At 48.1% G+C, this 26,752-nt stretch overlaps 1 protein-coding gene across 1 annotated transcript; it reads right to left on the bottom strand.

Moving 5' to 3' along the window:
• Positions 1-715: 715 nt before the first annotated feature.
• Positions 716-26,335, bottom strand: Nub1 (negative regulator of ubiquitin like proteins 1). Its single transcript, XM_069997110.1, has 15 exons — positions 26,165-26,335; positions 22,725-22,842; positions 17,888-18,055; positions 16,691-16,749; positions 14,326-14,396; positions 11,631-11,813; positions 11,442-11,530; positions 10,029-10,135; positions 7,639-7,825; positions 7,108-7,215; positions 6,323-6,475; positions 4,585-4,731; positions 2,778-2,873; positions 2,082-2,256; positions 716-1,936 (listed from the first exon to the last, which is right to left on the bottom strand). The coding sequence occupies exons 2-15, from the start codon at positions 22,839-22,841 to the stop codon at positions 1,758-1,760; spliced, it is 1,839 nt and encodes a 612-aa protein (XP_069853211.1). The 5' UTR covers position 22,842; positions 26,165-26,335; the 3' UTR covers positions 716-1,757.
• Positions 26,336-26,752: the final 417 nt, after the last annotated feature.

Below are 26,752 nucleotides of genomic sequence, written 5' to 3'. Positions count from 1 at the left end.
TCAGAGACCCTCCTGCGCCTGGCCGGACTCTCAGCCTCGGTCCCCCCCACAGTAGTCTCAGCCAGGCCCAGCAGGTCGCAGCTCTTTCAGGACAGCAGCACTTCGTGTCTGCCGGTACAATGGTGCTGCCCACGCTTTAAACCAGTCAGCCTTCCAGCTACTGGGACACCGGCAGCCACATGTGCAGGAGGCCCATGTCAGGGGCTCTTCAGGTCAGACCCGAATCCAGGCACATTCTCACCCGTGAAGCCCAGGCTCTCCGCTGTGTGGCCTGCTTCATGGAGACTTGCTCCTCCCTGCTCCACCCCAAGCCCTATTTTCCACCCATGCCCTTTCCAAAGCAGCAACTACCATCACTGGGAGTGGAACCCAGGGTGGCATGTGTGCCAGGCAAGCGATCTACATATACAGCCCACGACTACAGAGGTTTTCAAGATGGCAAACCACAGCCAGGTACTGGTGGCTCCTATCTATCATCCCAGCTACTCAGGAGACTAAGATCTGAGTCAGATAGTCCATGAGACTCATCTCCAATTAACCACCAAAAACAAGTGGAACTGTGGCGCAAGGGGTAGAGCACCGGCCTTGAACAAAAAAGGCTAAGGGATAGCACTCTGGTCCTGAGTTCAAGCCCTCGTATTGATACCAAAAAACCCCACATCAAACCACAGAGCATTTTAGCTACTTACTGCAGCTAGGCCAACACGTTTCAAAGGGCTTTTCCACCTTTTATTTCCATCAGTACTCTCCACTGTAAAAGAATGACGAGAGACCGTGTCCACTTAGCCACACGAGTGCTGTGTATACCTGCTGACAGCTCAAGCACCACAGTCAGCCCTGGCGGCGGCACAGCCCACGTGGCCTGCGGCCCACGCTGTGCACATCTGCTCCATCGGTCACAGCTGCTGCCCCCAGGCTGAGTAGTGGAAGGCTGCTGTCCAGGCCACATCAAGAGGGATGCTGGACATGGGGAGGAGTTACTTCAGCCAATGAAAGGCTGACCGCATGCCCAAGGCGTAATCTTGTCACCCAGCTATGACAAATCCCCAGCAGAAACTTGGAAAAAATACATCTAAGTCTCTGACAGCCAGCCGTGACTTTATGATAGCAGTCTCAAAATATTAATTAGAATAGGTGCTTTGATTAATATTTGTTATTTAATAAAAGATTTTCACTTTGAACAAGGACTGACACATAGGGAGTGATCGCAACCTTGAATTTTAAGCGGGTGTTTTGCTGAACTCATAGGAACCACTGTTTCAAGATAAAGCATTTGCCAGGAGGGCCTGAGCCTTGTCAGCACACGGCCCTTGGCCGGAAGGACGGAGTATTATGGCAGCTGCGAGCGCGGGGCTGGCCGGCATGAGCTAAGGGGACACAGGCAGAGGGGCCTCTCCAAAAGCGGTTTGAGAGCTACATAGGAAACAAGCCGGGCCCAGCACACCCAACTGTCCCCTGTGCCCCGAGACCCCCAGGGACCACGGCCCCTTGCTCCTGTGGTGAGCCCGCTCTTTGGTTGTGGATGGGCAGGCAGGGAGGTGGAGTTGGGAGCCAGAAGGAACAGCAGAGTCAGGCCAGAGCATGCTCCTTCCCAAGTCCCCCTCATCTCTGTCCTCTGCGGGGGTCCCCTGCGGCCCCTCCTACACCAAACAACAAAATCCATCAACAGCAAATGGAACACAAGCAAGGCCTGCATTAGAATTTTCACAATGACGGGATTTATAAGCAGAAACTTAGCACTTATTTCTGTTCATTCTCTAGTTTCTCTTAGGGGCTGACTTTATGTGTTCTACGTAGGATAAGTACTCTGCGATAATCATCTCCTCATCCTCCAGCGTGGAGTCCAGGTAGTCCTCCTCGTGCTCGGGGATGTCCTCCAAGATCTCGTTGACGGCCTCTGTCTCCATGTCTTCATCCGTGGAGGCGCTTGAGGTTCCTGCAGGGTGCAGCAGGTGGGGGGGGGGGGTGAGGACAGTGGCCTGGGCCGGCTGCAGCTGGTTCACCCCGGGGGCAGCCAGCGCCCGGTCTGTCCTGGGACTTCACGGGCCACTGTTCACAGGCTCCCTGGAGCCTCGGCCTACCTGCGGAGTCCGAAGGAGACGTGGATGGCGTGGAGTCGTCCTCCCCCGAGAACTGCAGGTCGGGAGGAAGGGTCCCTCCATGGTGTGCCAGGGTCTGAGCCGCCAGCTGGACGTTGCCCCCAAACACCCGCAGCGCGGCTTCGGCCACAACTGTGTCAAAGCCCATGTACACCAGCTGGGGAGGACACCGCGACAGGCGTGTTCATGAGCAAGGCCGAGGCTACGGGACCCACCTCGCCTCAAGCTGCCCAGCACGCACACAACTGCCCTTCCTGCAGGCGCTCTTTGGCCAGTGGGCCTCAAGCCCTCAGGAAGGGGTCTAGGAAGACTTGGGTTCACAGATCCTGAGTCTGCCAGGCCAGGCCAGGCCATGGTGGGGCCCACGCTGGAGCCAGGCAGCACCGTGCTGCTCACACCCAGCCACAAGTACTGCAAGTGAAGCGGCCACCACGCTCGAGGCACGTAAGGTGCACGGAGCCGGCACATGGGACAGGAATCCACTACAGCTAGCTCCATGATCTTTTCAGGGGGTCGAAGGCACAGGGCTGGAGAGAGAAGTGGCCAGATCATGCCAACGCCTCCCCGGCTCCTGGCCCTGCCGGCACCCTGCCTGGCCGGCTCGCTCAGGGCTCCCAGGCAGGCACCTGCAGGCCCGGAACCGCCCGCCCACGCGGGGCGCCAGGGCCCCTCACTCACTTGGTCGATGCTCTCCTGGGCAGGGCTTCCTTGGTGGCCGTTAGTGTCGGACTCTGAGCCGTGCAGCCACCACAGGTGAGGATTGCTGAGGAGGAACTGGACACACGGGACCATCACTCATCCCCAGCGAAGCCACAGCCACCCCCACGTGGGGGGCACAGCCCCAGCGCCATGGACTTGGGGACCAGCAGGTGAGGAGCACTGTGCAAGGGGCTGGGAAGCAGGGAAAGGGTCCCACCCCAGGCTGTGATCAGGGAAGCCCACCAAAGGGATTCTGAGGCCAAGATAGAGTGGGGCGAGAGCAGCCAGGCTCGTCAAAGCTCATGGAGGCCAGCAGGGGCCAAGGTGGAGACCGCTGGCCCAGAGCTCAGCTCTGGAGGCGAGTGCCACAGAACAGGTCCACAGCAGAGGCTCAGGCAGCTCGGAGCTCCCCAAGGATACCAACCAAGCAGAGTGGTGGCCAAGCATGGTGGTGTGCACCTGTAATACCAGCTACACCAAAGGTGCAGACTATGAAAAAAGTTAATGAGATCTCATCTCAACCCACAAGCCACAACCCTAGCTAGTGGAAGGCAGAGTTCTGAAGGATCATGGTCCAAAAGCTCAAGCAAACACATAAGACCCTATCTGGAAAAATAACTAAGCAACATGGCTGAGACTGTGGCTCAAATGTAGCGCACCTGCCTCAAATAAACCCATGGGGCCTTCTGAAATATGGGATGGGATAAAAGGCGTGCGGGGCAAGCTGCTCCTCACTCCCCCTCCTGCCCGCTGCCTGCCATGAGCCCCACAGGTAGAGCAGAGGAAAGCAGAGGACCAGGCCTGTGGGATTTAGCTCAGTGTTTGTCTCCACTGGTGTTTGGTGACAAGGTCTTCCATGCCAACTTGCTGCCACGCAGCGCAGGTCCTGAGCCCGCCACAACTTCATTGCTGGGCACGGCTACTCACACCTAGAATCTTAGCTACTCAGGAGACTGAGAGCTGAAGATCACAGTTCAAAGCCAACCTGGGCAGGAAAGTCTGTAATACTCTTCAATTAACCAGCAAAAAGCCAGAGCTGTGGCTCAAATGGTGGAGTGCCAGCCCTGAGTGAAACAATTAAGGACCATCACTCACGGGGAAAAAAAAAAAAAGTAAGAATGGAAGAGGAAACAGGTCTTCTGTGAAGGTACTATTAACCTGTAGTTTCCAGGAATTTCTTCAAAAAGCTCCTTTGCCAAAAGATACTAAATAAAACTAGATACTGAAATAACAATTTTATGAAAAAAAACTGTACAGAGGGAGGGAAGGTATGACACTGTCAAAAAAAGAAATCCTACTACTCAGGAGGCTGAGATTTGAGGATCACAGTTCAAAGCCAGCCTGGCAGTTAAGTCTGGGAGACTTATCATCAGAAAACCGAAGTGGAACTGTGACTCAAGCGATAGAGAGCTAGCCTTGACAAAAAATCTTAGGGACAAAGCCCAGGCCCCGAGTTTGAGTCCCACGATGGGAGGGGCGAAAAAATACAAAAATTTTACTATTCTCTTCTTCCACCACTTTGGAAATTACGCCCATTCCTATCAAACTCTTGCTGCAGATCCAGTTCTCCAGGGAAGGAGCCCGCGGTGTACTGCAGGTCAGGAGGTCTCATGAGGGAGCAAGGCTCCACCCCCGTGTTCTGTCACTCAGCTGGAGAGCAGCAGAGCTGACCTCACATCAGACCAGAGATTACGAGGAAGGTCTGTGACCCAGGGAAGAGCACCCACGAGCTAAGCAAGCCGGTGCTGCAGAAGCGGGTCTGGGAGCCTGGCGGCGGCACCCTTACCTTCAGGGCCTCCTCCAGGTTCCCGCTGGTCTGGTGCAGGGCCCGCTTGGCCGCGTGTGCCGAGTAGCCCATTCGTCTCAGGGAGTCGATGCTCTCCAGCCGGCGGCGCTTCTTCTCCTTCTCCTCCCTCCTTATCTGGGCCAGCTCCTTAGGAAGACAGCAGTCTCACCGAGTCAGAGACCAGGCACGGCCTCCGCGTCTCCCTGTGCCCTGCAGGTTCTCAAAGCTGCCACAGGGACCTCCTCTACCTGCCCTCGCCCCGTCAAGCCCTGGAGAAGAGCTTTGCTCTGTGGGGACCCCCCCCCTGCGGTGAAGTGCCCAGGGTTCAGCACATGGTAGGGGCTTCTGGGTGACGAGTGTGCTGCTGAGCCCGCCCCCCCCCCTCCCCAGGCCATACTTGGCCAGGATCCATTTGGAACCCACAGAATGCTCAAGGGGGACAAAGGACAGCTCAACCCACGGCTGTGCAACCTGCTCCTTGGAGGTGCCTGAGCTGGGCGCAAACAGCTATAGTCCCCTCCTTCTGCCCCACTAGGCCCTAACTGGAAGCACCCAACAATGGAGACACACATAAAAGTGTGACTAAAAAAAGGAGACTTTAATGCTAAGACAAAAAAGAAAATAAAGTCAAGTACGGTGGCTCATGCCTGCTACTCAGAAGGCTGGGCTCCATGGATTACAGGTCAAAGCCAGTTCCAACAGGAAAGTCTGCTAGACTCTTTTCTCCACTAAACTACCAAAAAAGCTGGGAAAGGCGCTGTGGCTCAAGTCACAGAGTTCTAGCCTTGAGCAAAAGAGCTCAGGGACAGTGCCCAGGCTCAGTTCAAGCCTCAGGATGAGGAAAAAAAAAAACTAGGGCTGGGAATGCAGATCCTGTCTAGCTTGTGCAACGCCCTGGGTTTGGTGCCCCGCACAACAATAAATAAGTAAAAATGTAAAGAGGTTTGCAAACCATTCCTTCAATCCAATCCCATCCCTCAAGGCTAGTGCTCTACCACTTGAGCCACAACTTCACTTCTGGCTTTCTGCTGATTAACTGGAGATGAGTCCAATGGACTTCTCTAACCAGACTCACTTTTAACTGTTACTCTCGTGTCTCAGTCTCCTAGGACTACCGGTGTGAATCACCAGCTCCTGGCCTTTGCTGGTTATTTTGGTGACAAGACCACATGGAATTTTCTTCCTGCTGGCTTCAAATCAAAATCCTCCCTAACTTAGCCTCCTAAGTCTGGATTACACATGTACGCTACTGGCTATGTTTGAAATAGGGTATTACTAACAGCACGACTGGCCTTGAACTTGCATCCTCCCCCCACCACCTCCTGAGTAGCTGGGATTTATAGGCATGAATCATGGCACCTGGTTTTAAGATTACTTAACGTACTTAAGCCTAAATTATCCTAACTGCCCCACTGGAAAACCCTTTACAAAGGTTTTCAGAAACATATTTTAGTATTGAGAACCAGAAAGAGATTGAAAGAAAAAGACTGCTGGTGTAACCTCCACCATGGTAAGAGGCTATACCATCTGGAAATCAATTCACTGAAAAGACAAGTTACTCCTTTTCTTTTAGATCTGGAATGAAAAAATCATGCCTTTGTTATTAACACCTCGTGCAGGCTGGGCTGCTTTGCTCTTTCCTACCCCAGGGAGCTCAGGCATTTCTAAAACGATCCTGCTCTGCCTCACACATCGCAGCCCCTCAAGAGCGTGGGCTGTGGAAGCAGTGGCCAGCTACCTCTCTGCGGTTGGAGATGTGAGTAGCTGCATGATCCACGTTCCCATCACAGGCTCGCAGGCCAAGCCGGGCTTCCTGGGCTGTGAAACCCAACTGCAACAAGTTGTGAACTTTCGACGGATCAATATACAGCTCTTTAAAGAGCTGACTTGCCTACAAACAGGGAGAAATACAAGTCATGTAACTATAGCAACCCCAAAAGCTTAGCAAAACTGAAAGAAACTCGACCGTACTCTGCATGAATACGGTGTTGGATTTTTAGATGGAAACTTTAACCAATCTATTATCAACCAGTAGGATGGAAACAGACAACTGCCTATGTAACTTATCTGTAATATAGCATGGGGAATTAGTGAGGTATTGTGGAAGTAACTGCTATACAGGATCCCCTTCATTTTTGTTAACGAAAGTCTCTGAGTTTGGGCTGTGCATACAGCAGCACTACTCTCCCTTACAGTAAGGCCTGGCAAGGTGGTAAAGTCTAGGGCAAGGTCAATGACCTGTAGCCACTTCCTGGTCCTCTCTTCATTTAGAGGCCAAATGACTCTCTGGCTCCCTCTGCAGGTAGCAGAGGCAGCTGCAGGAGCGACCCACAATGCTGGGGTGCAGCATCCTTAAGGCCTTATTAAGGCCTCTGGCCTGCAAGGCAAACAAATATGTTTTCAGGATACCACAGGAGAGGATGCACTTCTCTCAAAAGTCACAAACTGCTGGCTTGATAGAGTGCTCTTCACTTGCAGGATTGGGAAGAGCTGATGAAAACGGCTACCCGGAAGTCGCCTTACCTTGCTGAGATACTCCCGAGCCTCTTCTCCATTCCCACTGTGATAATTTCGTATCCCCTGAAGCAGGTAGAGTCTTAAAAACAACACCTTCTCCTTCCCGCAATTTCCCTAGTTATCAGATAAAGTTAAGGGGATAAAGCATTCTTGTTTGCAATTACAGGTGTAGAGTGTTCACATTTCCAATTCCCTCTGTCTCACAGGGCATAATGTCCACAGAATCACTACTGCATCAGCACGCCTCCACATGGGAGGAAACTGGGGCTGGGATGCCTGTCTCTGGCCATCTAGGACACTACAGAACATAGGTAGGTCACTGACTGTCTCCAGGGTAGGGGACTATCGGGGGTCTATGACTAGCAAGCTGTGTTTGACACAGCTAGATTCAGAAACATTTAACACATGCTGCAATCTTACAAAGAACACACTGCACAGCCACATCCAGACCAACTCACCCCCGGCAGTGGTCTAGTGGAACAGGGATAAACACAGATTCCAAAGATGTGTGACATGAAACAAAGGACAGTGACATACTTTGATGTGGACCAGCCTCTGATGATTTTCTCCGTAACAATTTTTAAAGCAGTTCTGGGCCAAGTTTAACTTTTTCTCGGCATCATCAAGGCACTCCAGCTGCTCCAGGCGGAAGTAGCACCAGACTATGTCCAGCTGGAGCACGGCGTAGTTATCCACCGTGTCCAACAGCTCCCTGCAGCACTCACTGCAAGGAGAAGGAGGCGTCACTGACCGGCTGGCCCCACGGGAAGCCTCGTGGGACCTACTGGACTGCTCTTCAGGTCTTGCATAGGCTGATTAAAGTCAACCACATAACCTGAGTCCCTCCAGTGGAAAAGAGAAAAAGGCATAGGAATAGCAGCCTAACACTCCTGACCCAGGACATGAGGAAGCCAAGCTTGAACACAGTGGTGCTGGCCCAAACTACCAACTAGAACCACCAAGACACAGGAGCTGATCTTCTTTTTGCAAGAAATACTGCTGCTGAGACGTGCTAGATGCTGTATTTCTAAGATGCCCTTGGGTGACTCCAAGGTATGGGACAGGTTGTGATTTCTGCTTTCAAGGCATCGTCCCCTCTTGCCCTCGCTAAGATGGTGGCTAGCTGGTGGTGGCTCTGACAAGGCATTCGTGCTCAATCACACTCCAGATGGGGAAACAATCTAGTACATGCCTGCTAAAGCCTCACTCGACTTCTGAGGGCCTGTGGACAGAGTAAAGGCCACTTTACCACTGGCTGGACACAGTACAGGGAAAGAAAGAAAGACAGTAAGTAGAAGGCAGTTTGGTTTAGGAAGAATGCAGACAGAGACAGTTACCACGATGACTTGTTTGGCCATTACTTATTGGTGCATGCCTGTAATCCCAGCATTTGAGAAGCAGAGGCAGGACTGTGAGATCAAGGCCAGACTAGACAACAGAGATAATTCCAGGCCAGCCTGTTAAAATATATGATGCAAATCTAGATCCCAATTCTTTAATAAGGAAGGCCATCTGTTTAAAATAAGACTGCACATCCTCCTCGGGTGCTGGTGGCTCACACCTGTAATCCTAGCTACTCAGGAGGCTGAAATCTGAGGACTTGTTCAAAGCCAGCCCAGGCAGAAAAGTCCCATGAGACTCATCTCCAATTAACCACTGAAAACACCGGAAGTGACACTGTGGCTCAAATGGTAGAGCTTTAGCCTTGAGTACAAAGAGGCTCAGGAACAGCACTGAGGCCCTGACTTCAAGACCCAAAACCAAGGCGGGGTGGGGGGATGGTGGAGGGGTGGTGGGAGTGGGGTGCACATCCTCAAGTTTCCACCCTGGCTATGGCTACGCGCTCAGCAGCCCCAAATCACACAGAATTGCTCATCTTTATCCTTTAACACAGTGCTCTCCTCCAGGGCAGGCTTAGAATCCATTGGGGAGAGCAAAAAACTAATGTATTAAAGAAGTATTGTTGCATTTACTATCTCTCTTTTTTCATTTATTGTCTCTTAACAGTCTAGTCTTTAATACACATCACATTTTACACACACACACACACACACGTACGTACGTACGTATATACATACGTACAGAACCAGGTCAAGCACTATCCCACTCTGCTGCTTAATCAGAGAACTAGCTCCTTTGGAGAAGAGGACTAAGGTGTGACCTATACTCAGGAGAGTTCCTGACAACCACAGGAATGCAATGGCAATCTGCCACACTCATTCTCATTTCTTATAAGCCTCAACAGGCTTTTTCATGATTAATAAATATCAAGAGCAAGAAGAATAAAAGCAATGTGTGCCTAAGTGTGACCTGACCTAGAATCTTATAAGGAGAATGAAAACAAAAAGATAGCAAAGCACAGGTCTCCTATTACTGAGATACATTATATTCTATTTCAAGAAATCACTACATATTATAATTTTGAAATGATTAGGCCTAAACTTGAATCTGATCATGTTAATTAGGAAAATCAAGGCTTTAAAAAGGATGGTATAAGCTGGGTGCTGGTGGCTCATGCTTGTAATCTTAGCTACTGAGGCTGAGAATGGAGGACTGTGGTTCAAAGCCAGCCCACACAGACAAATCCAAGACACTCTGATCTTCAATTAACCACCAAAAAGACAGAAAACAAAAAAAATCCCAAACAAATAGAACTGGAATTGTGGCTTAAGTGGTAGAGCACTAGCCTTGAGTGAAAAAGCAAAAGGACAGAATCTAGAACCCCAAGTTCAAGCCCCAGTACTAGCACAAAATATAAACAGATAACATGGCATATTGCAGTGGTGGTTCCTGCCTGGCTCAAGTAGTAGAAGGTAGAAAAACAAAAGCAAGAACAAAGCACTTGAAGTGATGAGAGTGGGAGGGGACTGTGTGAAACCTGGATCATTTCCCTTAATACTGGATCCACCAAGCATGAAAGTGCTTACCAGAAATATCTGTCAGCATCCAAAAGGCATGGCAAGGCTATTCCATATTCCTTTCTTTTCAGGAAAGCTCTACCCTTCTCATGATAGCCCATTGCTAACATAAGCGCCTAGAAAAGAACAGATATTCCTAAAAACATCACTTTAAGATATAAAACAAGGAGCCGGGCATAGGTGGCTCAGGCCTATAATCCTAGCTCCTAGCTACTCAGGAGGCTGAGATCTGAGGATCGCAGTTCAAAGCCAGCCTGGGCAGAAAAGTCCCTGAGACTCTTATCTCCAATAAACCACCAGAAAACCAGAAGTGGCGCTGTACCTCAAGTGGTAAAGTGCTCTCCTTGAGCTAAAGGGCACAGGGACAGCACCCAGGCCCAGAGTTCAAGCCCCAGGACTGGAGAAAAAAAAAAAGATATATAACAAGTTATACTAAAAGCACATTAGTTACAAAGAACAGCAAATAAAGTAAGAAAGACCACAACTCAATCTAACAGGCAGGAAGAAAAATATAAACACTAGAGCAGAACTCTCAGTTTTATGGGTCTACAGTAGACCAGGCCAGGTTTTTTTATCTGTTCACTTTTAGTATCTGCTGATCTAGATCTACGCTTAGTGCTCTGTAAGTTTCAATGCATTAAAAAATAGCCAGTTTTTTTTTAAGTATTTTTGCCAGATGACACTTTTTGTGTGTGTGTGTGTGCAAGCCAGTCCTGGGACTTGAATTCAGGGACTGGGCGCTGTCCCTGAGGTTTTTCACTCAAGGCTGATGCTCTATTACTTGAACCATATCTCCAATTCTGCTTAGTTGGAGATAAGAGTCTCACAGACTTTCCTGCTCAGGCTGGCTTCAGACAGCAATCCTCAGATCTCAAGCCTCCGGAGTAGCTAGGATTACAGACGTGAGTGAGCCACTGGTACCCAGCTTTGTAATCTAATTACTGCAGACATTTTGTTATACTAATAGCAAAGGTAAGCGTGATCCAGAACTTTTTGAAGTTAATTTTTTAAGTTTGAATTTTTACATAATTCAGTCTTATAAACATGTTCCAAAAGATCTAGATACCATCACTTAGTAGTGCAGGTGGCTCACACCTGTATCCTTGCTACTCAAGAGGCTGAGTTGTGAGGATCATGGTTCAAAGCCAGCCTGAACAGGAAGGCCTGTAACACTTAATCACCAGAAAGCCAAAAGTGTGAGGTCCTGACACCAAGCCCCAACACCAGCAGAAAATAATTAAGGAAAATAAATATTACTAACTTTAAATGAAATAACTCAAATCGTTAAGTGTGATTTACACTAAGTTTAGGCTGACCCTAGCCAGTACACCTCTTCACAGTCAGGAGAGGCCTGAGCCTGGCTCAGGGATGGTAAACAAGGCACCAGCCCCTCACTCTAGCCCCCACTGGCCCAGCACTTACCTTTCTCTCTGATGGGGGAATTCTGATTGATCTGCCTGTCTGGTTTGCAATGTCCAAGTACGGCATGGTTTCTGGATCCACCATCTCAGCTGGAACAAAGAACTCCATTAATTTGGGTTAAACAGCAGCAACAGTATGATTCATGGTCCTCTGTATGTGGGTAAGGTGATGTCCTACAGCCACATGTACCTCTCTCTGCCAGTATCTCTAGTCCTCTTTTCGTCCTCTGAATTCGTTTCTCTTTGAGTTCGGCTTCATTTTGCTCCTCTTCCTCTACTTGGAAGTTTTTCCTCACATCCTCTTCAGATTGTTTTAGTTCAAGCACCATGGCCTTGACATTGTGAGTCACTCCTTGTTCTTCAAGGCTTTTTCCTACAAACATCAAAATGGCTGTCTTGTAAGCTCACTGAGCAACCACCCATTTCCAGTGTGAATGGAATTGCAAAGCCTCCATTCACACTTGCAAACACCAGGCTCTCATTGGTAAGGATGTGTTTAAATGTAGTTGTGGAACTTTGTACCTGTTAAGCAGCCCTGAACTCAGGCACTTGAAACCAAAACCAACTAAATTCATCCCTCCCTGTTTTCTTTTTTCTACTCTAAGACCAAATCAAAAGCGCAAGTATTTGAGAATCTACCACAGGCAGAGCAGTGTGATAGGCAGTATAGAAGGAAAATGAGAAAATGCAATGAACACACAGCTTTCCTCCCCTTCTAATAGGAACACAGAAGTTACGGCCCAGGGCGAAGATCCCACACCACCTGATGGAGCCTGAGGAGGCAGAGCCTTTGGAAGAGCTGCGACGCTCTGCGTGGCTGTGCAGTGCATTCACCTCCTCCTCATCGCCTTCATCCCGTCGGCACTCACAGCCACCTAAGTCGCCATCTCTGTCAGAGGTCACCGGTGAGCGCCCATATGGGATTTTATATGTTGTTAAAATTACATGGGTTTTCCCTTACGACCCAGTCATACCACTTCTAGGCATCTATCCTGAACAACAGGAACCAATATACAAGGACACGTGCACCTCCATGTTTATTGCAGCACTGTTTGCAATAGCTAGGATATGGAAACAACCTAGATGTCCCACCACAGATGAATGGATCCAAAAATTGTGGTATCTATACACAATGGAATATTATGCAGCCATTAGAAATGACAAAATAATGGCATTTGCAGGCAAATGGATGGAGCTAGAAGGAATCATGTTGAGCGAGGTAAGCCAAGAACGAAGAGACAAACAGTACATGGTCTTCCTGATAAGTGGATGCTAAATCCAAAATGTTAGGTGATATGACAAAACTAACAGGACTTAAGAAACAAAGAACTCCCACTCATCTGGCTGAACCACTACCAAATATCCCCATGCTGCTGATCACATATATGGTATATAACATGTGAGCACCGTTATATATTACAGACTGTGATAGACAATTTGCTCCAGGAAAGTTAGAATGAACTTGTGACTTTAAACGAGCATCATTATTCCACAATACTGTGAATTTCCGGAAATTATGTAATCACTTAATCACAATCAAAAAAAAAAAAAAAAAGAACCTCGGGGAAGGGAGGGAGGGAGGGGATGGTAGGGGGAAAACAATGGAGGGGGTAACAATGTTCAAGAGGAAGTGTACTCATTACCTCATTCATGTAACTGTAACCCTCTGTATAATATCTTTACAATAAAAAAATTAAAAAAAATTACATGGGTTTAACAGTACAGAACGTGTTTAAGAGCATATGAAGTTTATAAGAGTACAGGAAAGTTTATAAGAGAGTGGGAAGGGTTTATAAAGCCTTAAAATATACTTATAAATAAATAAAAATAAATATATTATGCGACTTCATAGATTTTCCACCTATGGTGGGGATCTCTGGAATGTAACTCCTGTGATAGGTGAGGGATCACTGAGTCCCTCAGATTTGTCTGCCCAGGCTGGTTTCAAACCATGGTTCTTAGATCTCAACTTCCTGAGTAGCTAGGATTTCAGGAATGAGCCATCAGTTCCCAGCCTGAACTTTTTTTTTTTTTTGGGTCCAGTCATGGGGCCTGAACTCTGGGCCTGGGTGCTGTCCCTCAGCTCTTCAGCTCAAGGTGAGCTCTCTACCACTTGAACCACAGCACCACATCCGGCTATTTCTGCTTATGTGTGCTGAGGAAATCAACCCAGGGCCTCATACATGCAAGGCAAGCGCTCTACCACTGAGCCACCTTCCCAGCCCCCAGCCCTGAACTTTTTGATGAGATTAATCCAGCGTTGAATTTTACAGTATTAGCAGCCCATTAAAGCCCTCACAGAAATTAACATCATCCAGTCTGGGCACACTCAAAAACTGTTTTGATTTCTGGAAGACTTAGATTGGAAAGAACATACTTTGAAACTAACTGGGCAAAAAGTCTAAGACTCCATTCTTTTTCTTTCTTTCTTTTTTTTTTTTTTTTTTGGTGCTGGTCCTGGGGCTTGAACTCAGGGCCAAGGCTCTGTCCCTGAGCTTGTTTTGCTCAAGGCTAGCACTCTACCACTTGAGCTAGAGCTTCAGCTTTTTCTGAGTAGTTTGTTGGCAATAAAGAGTCTCATTGCCTTTCCTAAACAAAAACAAAAACAAAGCAAAAAAAACCCCCCAACCCTGTTGTATTTCATAAAAGGAGGAGCCACCAAGCTGCTGGTATGCAAGTTGGGTTCCTTGGGGTTCTTGCTAGCGAAGTTCTGCTTGGAGGGCTCAGCACTTCCCCTCTGCAGAAGCACCAGGTAAAGGGTTGTGTGCCCAATGGCAGGGCCACCGCATACCAGCTGCAGTGGCTGTCATCTAGGCCATTAGCAAGAAAAATGGAAAACCATTATTTCTGTATTAGACAGATGTGCATTCTTTGCTGTAACATACCTAGCTGGAGCTGTTTCTTATTTATGACAATCTTGATGTAATTTTCTTGAAATCCAAAGGTTTCAGCTATTCTGGAAAAAAAAGAAAAAAACAACCCAGTGAAAACTGTAGAAACACCAAGTATTTATTATCTATTAAAAATATTTTAGGAACTAGGAATGTGGTAGAGTGCTTGCCTAGTGCTTGCCTACTATGCATGAAGCCCTGGATTCAATTTCTCAGCACCACATGAACAGAAAAAGCCAGTAGTGATACTGTGATTCAAGTGGTAGAGCACTAGCCTTGTATGCAGAGAGGCTCAAGGACAGTGTCCAGGCCCTGCCTGAGTTCAAGCCCCAGGACTGGCAATAAATAAGTAAATAAATTAAAAAAATAAAAATTAGTTGCCAGGTGTCAGCAGCTACTTAAGAAGCTGAGATCTGAAGATTGTGGTTGGAAGCCTGCCAGAGAAGTGCCCTGAGACCTTTTTTTTTTTTTTTTTTTGGGTCCGGTCGTGGGGCCTGAACTCTGGGCCTGGGCGCTGTCCCTCAGCTCTTCAGCTCAAGGCTAGCACTCTACCACTTGAGCCCTAGCGCCACTTCCGGCTTTTTCTTTTTGCTTATTTGGTGCTGAGGAATCGAACCCAGGGCCTCAGGCATGCAAGGCAAGCGCTTTACCACTAAGCCACCTTCCCACTAAGCCACCTTCCCACTAAGCCACCTTCCCACTAAGCCACCTTCCCACTAAGCCACCTTCCCACTAAGCCACCTTCCCACTAAGCCACCTTCCCACTAAGCCACCTTCCCACTAAGCCACCTTCCCACTAAGCCACCTTCCCACTAAGCCACCTTCCCACTAAGCCACCTTCCCACTAAGCCACCTTCCCACTAAGCCACCTTCCCAGCCCGTGCCCTGAGACTCTTATCTCCCATTATCCACTCAAACTGGAAGTAGAGCTATGGCTCTAAGTGGAAGGGCACCAGCCTTGAGCAAAAGAGCTCAAGGACAAGCTGGGCGCTGGTGGCTCACGCCTGTAATCCTAGCTACTCAGGAGGCTGAGATCTGAGGATCGCGGTTCAAAGCCAACCCGGGCAGGAGAGACCGTGAGACTCCTATCTCCAATAAACCACCAGAAAACGGGAAGTGGCACTGTAGCTCAAGTGGTAGAGCGCTCGCCTTGAGCTGAAGAGCTGAGGGACAGCGCCCAGGCCCAGAGTTCAAGCCCCACGGCCAACAACAACAACAAAAAAAAAGAGCTCAAGGACAGTGCTCAGGCCCTGAGTTTAAGCTCCATGACCAATAAAAAGAAATTTCTTTTAAATCATGATTGCCATTTTGTACCTTTTCTTCAAACCAAGCAGGTTCACTTGGGACTACTAGAAACAGTAGGAGGAAAGTCCTTTCTTAAACTGCTCCCTATTTGTTTCCTCATGAGCCGTGCTATCTACCCATTTCATTAGGAGGCTTAAAAACAGCCAAGTGAATTCTGTTTGTCAGAAGCAAATCCTCTCCCTTCCAGGGTAGTCTTTTTGGAGAAGCTGAGATCAAAGGTCATCCATACCACTGTCTACTCCAGACTGAAGGAAGCTTCTTCAGTCCACCCCTAGACAGCCTGAAGTGACCAAAGGTGATAATCAGAGTCAGGTGGAGAAAGTGATAGGCTAGCCTGGCAGGTGCCCAAACCATCAGTGAAACAACTTGCCAGATCTCAAAGTTAGGATGTGGTATTTTTACAGATGAGAGCACAGCCTGAAATCACATCAAATTATTATTGCACTGAGAATGGAAAAACAAAATAACAACAACAACAAAAAAAAAAAAAACATGTGATCTGACAGGCATTGATGGCTCAGGTCTGGAACTCTTTCTACTCAGGAGGCAGAGAGCTGAGGATCAAAATTTGAAGCCAGCCTAGACAGACAAATCTAGGATACTCATATCCAATTAACCACCAAAAAGTCAGAAATGGAGGCATAGTTTAAGTAGTAGAGTACCAGCTGTGAGTAGAGTCAAGTAAAGTGTAAGGCCCTGAGTTCAAGTCTCAGTACCAGCACCAAAACCTCTCACAATCTGCTGAACCAGACTCTCTCCCATGTCTGTCCCTCATCTACTCCTTTCTGTGTGGGCTGAGCACCTGTGATGGTAGGTCTGCACTTCCCAGCTCCACCTGAAGCTGCCCTGGACAGAGAGGAACAAGCAGTTTGTCCAGTGGTTCTGGGCCTCTCACATGTCAGTGTGAGTCCCCAAAGCCCTCCCTGACCAGTCTCAGCTTTCTCTGCTATAAAGTGAGGATAGGACCCATGCTACCTACTTGCAGGAAGGCCAGGAGGATCAAATGAACCAGTGTACAGAGGAGCACAGCACCCGAACAGCTTCAGGTACTTACTTAGACCTCAGATCTCTGCCAGTGACATGCAGTCGGGTCTCCAGCAAGCTCTTCCTGTCCTGTTTAAAAATGGGAAACAAAATAAAATGTTACTTGGAGCTATCACCCTATGAGAACAAAAAAACTGACATCTGGGGATATAAACCTCGTCCCTGGTCCAGGACTAAAATGCCTGGGAAAACCAAGGGGGCTGGAGCTGACAAGGTGCCGTGAACGTCCTCCAAGTAGGCTGCTAAGCACCAGTCACAGGGGCAGCCAACCTTAGAACCAAATTTCACACTTCATTCACCTTCCCTCAAATACCATGCCTGGCCCTACCATTTCTTCCCTTCTTTCCCCAGCCCCTGAAATAATTAATTTTCTCTCTCTACAGATTTGCTTGTTCTGAACATTTTGTAATAGATCGTACAGTGTGGCCTTTGATTCCACATGATTTGAGGTTCACCAGTGTTGTGTACGTACTTGTATTTCATTATTCATTACTAAGTAGTTTTCTATTATATGACAATGCCACTTGTTTTTCCATTCATATACTCCTGGACATTTGGAATTTCCTCCAGGTTTGCCTGTATGAGTAGCATGGTCATGAATCCTCACATACATTTTACATACATATACTCCCAGCTCTGGAAATGGTCACATGGCCGGTGCTAAGGCACTGGCCTGGCCACGGTAGCATTACGGAGCCTGCTTAGGCCCTGCCTGAGCAAGCAGCAGAGCAGGGAAAGGGAACTGTGGCTTGAGAGTGTTCTCTAAAAAACCTGGTGGCCACTTTAGCTCACAGCAATCCTGACCACTAATCCTGAGCTCTGAATAACTGTGCCAGCGGTGCCTGCCTGTCCTCCCAGTCAGGAGGCTGAGGTCTGAGGATGGAGGTTCAAAGCCAGCCCAGGAGGGAAAGTCCCTGAAACTCTCATCTCCAATGAACCACCACAACACTGGAAGTAGCACTGAGGCTCAAAAGGTAGAGTGCTTGCCTTGAACTGGAGACCTGAGGGACAGTGCCCAGACCCAGAGTTCAAGCTCCATGACTGATGGGGGGAAGCTCTGAGCAGCTGGACTGGGCTCCAGAACCTCAACAGTCAATGGAAACTGGCCTAAAGAAATTTTAATTTAGGACTGTAGTTGAACAAAAACAATTCCTGGGATCACATCACTAAGTATTGGTTCCAAAGTTAATTTGGAGGAATTACTCACTTTTCGTAGCCTTGCAGGTAAAAACACCTCAATTGTTGCAATTCCTGTTGTTTTATAATTTTCATTTCCTGTTCCACGCTCGATTGCTTTGCAACGTATTTCTTCTATTATATTCTCAACTTCATTTTCACAGCAGTCTAGCTTGTCAGAGTACTTCTTGGCAAGGTCCTAAGAAGCAGCAGCAGCAAGGAGAGCTCAATGCAGTGCCAATGAGAAATGAGCACAGGCAAGCCAGGAAAGGGCACAAGGGCCTCTGGGGCAGAAACTGAGGAGTTTATGTATGGCATACAGAAATCCAGTCATGGCTCTTATGATCCAAAAAAGAGAAATTCCACAGACAGACAGTAGAACAGGCTCAGCAGAAAATGTGAAAACAATTGGGACTATCCTGGGGACAGGAAGAGTAGTTTATGATCTTTGTGACCAGAAAACAATAAGAAACGAGTATTCATTTTTATACTGGAGCTTTACTTTAGGGCCACTGCCTGGCTTTTCCCACTTATGGCTGGTGCTCTACCACTTGAGTCCTATCTCCATTTCCAGTTTTTTGCTGGCTAGAGATAAGTTTCCAGATTTGTCTGCCCAGGCTGGCTTCAAACTCTGATCATCTTTAGATCTCAGCTTCAAGAGTAACTAGGATTACAGGCATGATCCACCAATGCAAAGCAGAAGAGATTAAGTCAGGCACTGGTGGCTCACGCCTATAATCCTAGCTACTGAGGAGAAGGAGATCGTAGTTCAAAGTCAGCCCTGCAGGAAGTCCATGAGACTCTTATCTCCAGTTAGCCACCAAAAAGTCAAATATTGAGCTGTGTCTTAAGTTGTAGAGCACCAGCCTTAAGCAAAAAGATCTAAGGGACAGTACCCAGGCCCTGAGTTCAAGGCCCCAAAGAAGTTATTTTAAGAAATAACGAATAATTCAACAGCATTGCAGGCTAAAAAATTTTAAGAATAGGGAATATATTTTACTTTTCCAAATTGGCAAGCCCAAGTAGAGTTTAGACTTAAAATAACGTCCTTAATGAAAAATTCTAGATCATCAGTAGTAGTTGTAAAATTACTTTCTAAGAAAAACTTTAAAATTCACTAAGATAATGGGTTTAAGGTGCTTCAAAAAACAATGTCAACCAATAATTACAGTGAAGTCTCTGGTGCTGGTGGCTCATGCCTATAATCCTAGCTACTCAGAAGGCAGAGATCTGAGGACTACAGTTCAAAGCCAACCAAGGCAAGAAGGTGCAGGAGACTCTTATCTCTGACCATCAGAAAATTGGAAGCGATGCTTTGACTCCAAGTGGTAAAATGCTAGCTTTAAGCAAAAAAAATCTCAGGACAGTGTTCAGGTCCTGAGTTCAAACTCCATGACTGACCCCCCCCCCAAAAAAAATTGTATTGAACGCCGGGCGCTGGTGGCTCACGCCTGTAATCCTAGCTACTCAGGAGGCTGAGATCTGAGGATCGCGGTTCAAAGCCAGCCCGGGCAGGAGAGACCGTGAGACTCCTATCTCCAATAAACCACCAGAAAACGGGAAGTGGCGCTGTAGCTCAAGTGGTAGAGCGCTCACCTTGAGCTGAAGAGCTGAGGGACAGCACCCAGGCCCAGAGTTCAAGCCCCACGACCAACAAAAAAAAAAAAAAAAAAAAATTTGTATTGAGGCTTAACAGCTCATTAAGTGGCTCACAAAATGGTAAACAATGGAATCTAGATTAAAGTCCATGATTAAAGCACTACACAGTACAAAAATGCTCATGATACATAAAGCTATAAAACAGATTGAATTACATAAGCCTATTAATAACACATTTTAATAGTTACACAGGAAAAGACTAGAATAAGCTATTGATGTTTAATGATTTCACACGTATTCTCTGCATTTTTGTATTTTATATACACACTGTCCATTATGCAGCAAACGCAGGACGAGGTACAAGGACAAGGATGAGAACCAAGGGAGCTCACGACTTCCACCACCATCCGTCCTCCGAGTTACACTCCCCACACTAGTGGAGACGACAGGAGTGTGTCACCATGCCCAGCTTTCCGTTGAGATTTGGTCTCGAGTTTTTGTGTTTTTTAACCCTAGCTGCACTACACAATCTGGATGCTCTTAACCTCAGTCTCCACGCTGTGTCCATCTTAACATCACAACATAATGGGGTGCATGTTGGTGGCAATGTGCTGCCCGTTGTGTAAAAGTGTGACTCAAACAACTTGACGGTGACAGCAAATGCTGATGAAGCTGGCTGGTCTATATGAGCCTTGCCGCACTTCCTGTCATTTGAGAGCTTTCCTTCCTCCAGTTACAAAGTGTGCTGTCACAGAGTACGCCATGTGGGCAGCAGTGCCGTACATCTCACACAATCACTTACGATGTACACCTCAGAACTCATCCAGGGCACGCAAGGCTCAACTTCAGGAACACGTAATCTAGAGCGCTAGCATGATATTCAAAAGGGTTGACTCTTTGGACTTTGGAACACTCTGGATTTCGTATTTTCAGATTAGGGATGTTCAACTGGTAAAGTCTATGCAAGTATTTCCAAAGCCTGAAAAACTGCAATCTGAAACCCTTTAACCCCAAGCATAGTGGCTATAGAGTCTGGATCCACACACAAATTATATGTTACTTTTTATCACCAGGCAATAGCTAAATCTCTTTAAAAAATGTTCTGTCATTTTCTAAAGAGTGCTTTTAGTTGTTTCTTGTTTCCTCCTGATACCAATCAATCCTGACTCTAACTGCTACTCTTATTAATTCAATTCAGCTCAACAGTATTGACACGTGTCACTAGAGCCCACAGGTTGAAAGGTGGGTCCCCGCTCTCCACAGGTTACCCAAGCCTCAGTCTGAGCTGGCTACAAAGTAGAATGTTCCCACCCTCCCCCACCTTCCGGTCTTTCTAGTTGCTACAATGACTCAAAGAACTCTGGAGAGCATGCTATACTTATTACAGTTTTACTAGGAAGGATGGAAATGAACAAATGAATGTCCAGATTAATGTCTCTGTCCTGAGGGTAGTCAGGAGCTCCCCAACCGCTCCATTTTTGTGACTTGTATGGAGTCTGGCTCGACGAAATCATTGGTGATCACCTTCAACTCCAACCCCTTCCCCCTCTCCCAGAGGCTCGAGGTTAGACTGAAAGCTGCCAGTTTTTTGTTTTTTTGTTTTTTTTTTTTGGTCAGTCATAGAGCTTGAACTCTGAACCTGGGCACTGTCCCTCAGCTCTTCAGCTCAAGGTGAGCGCTCTACCACTTGAGCCACAGCACCACTTCTGGTTTTCTGATGGTTTATTGGAGGTAAGAGTCTTATGGGCTTTCCTGCCCGGGCTGGCTTTGAACTGTGATCCTCAGATGTCAGCCTCCTGAGTAGCTAGGAATACAGGTGTGAGCCACCAGCGCCTGGCTTAGCTGCCCGCTTCTAATGAAGGCAACCAGCCCTGCTCTGGAGCTGTGAACAGACCACTAAGTCTTACTAGAAAAAGATGCTTCTTCACCCTTACCACTCTTCCAGGAACTGGGTGGAGGGGAGAAAATTAGGTCTTTTTAATACTATAACCACCTTCTGAGACAAAAAACCTAACATAGAAGTTCAGAAAGTGGGTTCAAAAAAAAAAAAAGTGAAACCTGTTTCCAGTGGCAGGAGAGACACACAAGTCACTTCCTGATTTATGTCACCTTCAAGACAAGTTAATGCCCTATTTACAATTTACTGTGCTACTTGCCCATGTAACTGTTAACCCCTCTGTACAGTATTTTCACAATAAAAAAAATTTACTGTGCTGATAAACATTGCCTCATGTTCAGGAAACACAGACTGAGAAAGCAAAGAATGTACTGGGATGTTCTAATCGAGAAGAGCTCTGTCAAGAACATGTAAAATTTCTTTGCTTAGAAAGGCAGGGCGCCCATAGACACGCCTATAATCCTAACTACTCCGGAAGCTGAGATCTGAGAATTCTGGTTCAAAGCCAGCCAAGGTATGAAAGTCCTTGAGACTCTTCTTATCCCCAATTAACCACCAAAAAAAAACCCCTAGAAGTGCAGCTGTGGCTCAAGTAGTAGAGCACTAGTCTTGAGTAAAAAAAAAATATCTCAGGGACATTGCCCAGGCCCTGAGTTCAAGTTTCAGGACCGCACGCGCATGTACACACACACAGAGGAAAATTTCAGTTCCTTGAAATATATAGAACAGTATTTTTATCAATACATAAGACACACTGTTATCAGGTTGTATTCTGGAAAAATGAATACTGATGGGACACAGTGCAAAAAGCCTGGGGGAGAAGAGCAACAGTTCCACAGCGAAGACAGCAAGGACTGAACGGCACCCAACACTATCCCATCTCGAAACGCAGCTCTGCCATGCTGCTCTTCCTGCTGCAGGGCAACACAAAATCAGATCCCAGATCATTTTATGGGAGGGTTTGAATAGAAGCAGTGAGCCTCAAAGGTTCATTGATAAAGGCATGGTCTCTGGGTGGCACTACTGGAGGTGAGGCCTTAGAAGAAGACACGTAGGTTATTACTGGGACCTGGTAAAGGAAAACTCTGATAAAAGTCCCAAGAAATCAGATAACATTCCTAGGAATGAAACTGTCAAAGGGCTAGGGGTGCAATTCAGGGCCTCACATAAAGCCCTGACTTCAATCCCCAGAACAGCCAGAAAGAAAAAGGTAAATACACAGAACAAGTAAAACTAAGTTTGTCCTATCTCAGTACCAGTGCTTTTTAGTGCTACATACAAGGACATGCCTGAAATTTTCTGGTGATTTCAGAATCTTATTTATCAAGATTTATAACATAACAAATATTTTATGTCTTTAAAAGGAAAATACCTTTAATGCCAAGCCAACTTCTTTATTCTCATCTGTATATGGAGGTTTCCAAAGTTGAATCCTGTCTTCCCTTAAAAACTGGGTCAATTTTGCTTGAAGATATTTCTTCTGTGCCATTCTTGAAAGTAAAACCATGTATCAATAAAACCCCACATTCATTTAAAAATGTTGTAGCACTTACCTAACACGTTGAAGTCTTTTGTAGAATAAGCAAAACTTTACACACACACACACACACACACACACACAGTGTTTAAGATAAGGTTTTAACCAGTTAGAAAAGGATATACATAGAAATATTTATTATGGGGCTGGGAAGGTAGCTCAGTGGTAGAGCGCTTGCCTTGCATGCTCGAGGCCCTGGGTTCGATTCCTCAGCACCACATAAGCAAAAAGAAAAAAGCTGGAAGTGGCGCTGTGGCTCAAGTGGTAGAGTGCTAGCCTTGAGCTGAAGAGCTGAGGAACAGTGCCCAGGCCCAGAGTTCAAGCCCCACGACCGGACCAAAAAAAAAAAAAAAAAAAAAAAAAAAAGAAATATTTATTATGAGGCTGGGTGCCAGTGGCTCACACCTATAATCTTAGCTACTCAGGAGGCTGAGATCTGAGAATCATGGTTCAAAAGCCAGCCCAGGCAGGAAAGTCCATGAGACTCTTTTTTTTTCTTTCTTTTGGTTGGTCATGGGACTTGAACTCTGGGCTTGGGCACTGTCCCTGCGCTCTTCAGCTCAAGGTGAGCACTCTACCGCTTGAGCCACAGCACCACTTCCAGTTTTCTAGTGGTTTATTGGAGATAACAGTCTCACGGACTTCCTGCCCATGCTGGCTTTCAACCATGATCCTTAGATCTCAGCCTCCTGAGTAGCTAGGATTACAGGCGTGAGCCACTGGCGCCCGGCTCGTGAGACTCTTATCTCCAATTAACCACCAGAAAACTAGAAGTGGTACTGTAGCTCAAAGTTGTAAAGTGCTAGCCTTAAGCTGAAGAGCTGAGGGACAGCACTCAGGCCAAGAGTTCAAGTCCCACAACCGAAAAATTAAAAAAAGAATTATTTATTATGTATCCAATTATATAGTATTCTTTAAAGTTGCTGCTATGCAGTAAAATATTATTCTACCCCATTTTTTTAAAGTTTAGTGTTGGGGATAGAACCTAGGGCTTTACACATGCTAAGCAAGTGCTCTACCACTGAACAGTACCCCAAGTTGGTTTTTTTTTTGGTTTTTGCCATTCCTGGGGCTTGAACCCTAGGCGGTCCCTGAGCTTCTTTTTGCTCAAGGTTAGCACTCTACCACTTGAGACACTGCCACTTGCACATTTTTTTTGGAAATAAAAGTCTTAGGGAGTTTCCTGACAAGACTGGCTTTGAACCACGACCCTCAGATATCAGCTTCCTGAGTAGCTAGGATTACAGGCATAAGCAACAAGCACCTGGCTTACTTTTTTTTTTTTTCCTTTTTTGTAAGTACTGAGGCTTGATCTCAGGGCCTTGAGCTCCTGCCTGATGTTCTACCTACCACTTGAGCCTCAACTCTGGCTTTTGCTGATGAGTGGGGATAAGGATCAGATCTCAGCCTCCAGGAGTAGCTAGGACTATGAGTGTCAGTATCAGATGAGTCCCACTTCTCTCCCTTCCTCTTTCCCTCCCCCCCCTCTCTGTGGGGGTAGTCCTACGACTTGATTTCAGGGCCTGGGCACTGTCCCTCAGATTTTTGCTCAAGGCTAGTGCTCTACCACTTGAGCCACAGCTCCACTTCTAGCTTTTTGGTGGTTTATTGGAGACAAGAGTCTCATAGACGCCGGGTGCCGGTGGCTCACGCCTGTAATCCTAGCTACTCAGGAGGCTGAGATCTGAGGATCGCGGTTCAAAGCCAGCCTGGGCAGGAGAGACCATGAGACTCCTATCTCCAATAAACCACTAGAAAACTGGAAGTGGCGCTGTAGCTCAAGTGGTAGAGCGCTCGCCTTGAGCTGAAGAGCTGAGGGACAAGCGCCCAGGCCCAGAGTTCAAGCCCCACAACCGCAAAAAAAAAAAAGTCTCATAGACTTTTCCTGGCCAGGCTGGCTTCAAACCTCAATCCTCAGATTTCAGCCTCTTGAGTAGCTAGGATTACATTCATGAGCCACCATACCCAGGACATTTTTTTCCCTATTGAGGGCCAGTACTCTTCCCAAATCCAATTCACTTGATTTGTAAATCAAATTGGTGGCTTAAATGTACTCCACAAATGTGTATTTTTAAAAAGGAAGTTGGGATGAGAATGTGGTTTAATGGTAAAGTGCTTGCCTAGCATGCATGAAGCCCTGGGTTCAATTCCTCAGTACCACATACACAGAAAAATCTGGAAGTGGTGCTGTGGCTAAAGTGGTAGAGTCCTAGCCTTGAATAAAAGCAGATCAGGGATGTACCCAGGGCCTGAGTTCAAGCCCAAGGACTGGCAATTAATAAGTTAAAATCTGTTTTATGCTAGTTTAGGATAAGAAAGAGGTGATCAGAATGGGAAGGAGAAGAAGAGAGCATAGGCACACAGGAGGACACTATCTCTGAACCCATGAAAGAATCCCAGCTTTTGAGCTTAACTTCTCACAACAGAGGAGAACAGCTCTTAAGAGCATTAGCTTTTCATGCCATCCCCTGGTGCACATTCCTATAACCTTGGGGACTCAGGAGGCTGAGAAGATCTCAGGACTGAGATTTAAAGCCAGTTCAGACAGAAAATCCCATGAGATTCTTATCTCCAAATAGCAAACACCAAGCTGGAAGTAGATGTCTGGCTCAAGTGCTAGGATGTCGGCCTCAGGCAGAAGACGCTAAGGGCTCAGGCTCTGAGCTCAAGCCCCACAACCGACTAAAAACAAACAAACAAACAAACAGATTCTTGTACTAAAGATAAGAGCAAGAAAAGATGCTGAGACACGAGGCTCAGATCCTCAAGGTTCTCCGGTTTTGACAAGAAGCCCCGAATGGTGTTTAGGTATCTGCGGTGTCATTTGGCATTACACACGCGCACATGTACCCCCGCGGGTCCCCCACAATCACACGCTCGGCCTTCCGTAAATGCCCGGTCCCAGCCCTCCCGTCCCGGCCCGCCCGCCCGCCCCCCCTCCCCAGGTCCCGTCCCGCCCGGCCCGCCGGCTCTCCCCCCCTCCCCAGGTCCCAGCCCTCCCGGCCCAGCCCGGTCCGCTCTCCCCCCTTCCCAGGTCCCTCCCGGCCCGGCTCCGCCCGCCCGCTCTCCCTCCCCAGGTCCCGTCCAGCCCGGCCCGGCCTGGGCCCCTTCCTCTTCCTTCCCTTCCCCCCTCCCAGGTCCCGTCCCACCGGACTCGGCCTGGCCCCCTCCCTCCCGTCCCCCTCCCAGGTCCCGTCCCACCCGGCCCGGCCTGGCCCCCTCCCCCCCTTCCCCATCCCAGGTCCCGGCCCGGAGCCCCAGGCCCCGCCTCTCACCTCGCCGCCCAGACGAAGGACGTGTCGGGTCGCGCCCGGGTCCGAGTCGTCAGGAGGCGACGCTGAGGAGACCGGGGTCGCGAAGCGGACCGGAGTCGTCGGGAAGTGACGCGAACGGACCGGAGTCGCGGACGCCGGTCGCCGCCTCCTCACCTGCGCAACAGCTGCGCCAGCTACGCCCGGCCGAGCGCCCGGATGCTGGGGCCGCCGTTTGTTTTCATTCCGGGTACGGCTGGCTCCGCCCCCGACCCTCCGCCCCCACGCGGGCCGGAAGGAGGGGGACTGGGCGGTGCTAAGGTGATTGACGTGGGCGGGCTTTCCGGGGTGGACCAATTGGGGGGAGGTATTGGGGGGGTCCTGGACGGAGCTAGGCGTAGGGCGGAAAACCGGGGTGGACGGCGTGGGGGCCGCGGCGGAGCTGTTACTTGGAGAGAGCGGGATTCGTGGGGCGGCCCGGCCAGGGGGACGCGGGGACCGGGGGTGGCGGTTGTGAGTGGGGCTGTTGGAGGGGTGCGGCGTGGTGGGCGGGGCGCACTGAGAGGGCGGGGCGGGGCGCGGCGGGGTCGTGGCGGCTTCTCGGGGTCGGGC

The sequence above is a fragment of the Dipodomys merriami genome, unplaced genomic scaffold (assembly GCF_024711535.1).
Source record: "Dipodomys merriami isolate MVZ:Mamm:240054 unplaced genomic scaffold, mDipMer1.0.p SCAF_5, whole genome shotgun sequence".
Lineage (NCBI taxonomy): Eukaryota > Metazoa > Chordata > Mammalia > Rodentia > Heteromyidae > Dipodomys > Dipodomys merriami.
This window is presented reverse-complemented; position numbering and strand designations above follow the sequence as displayed.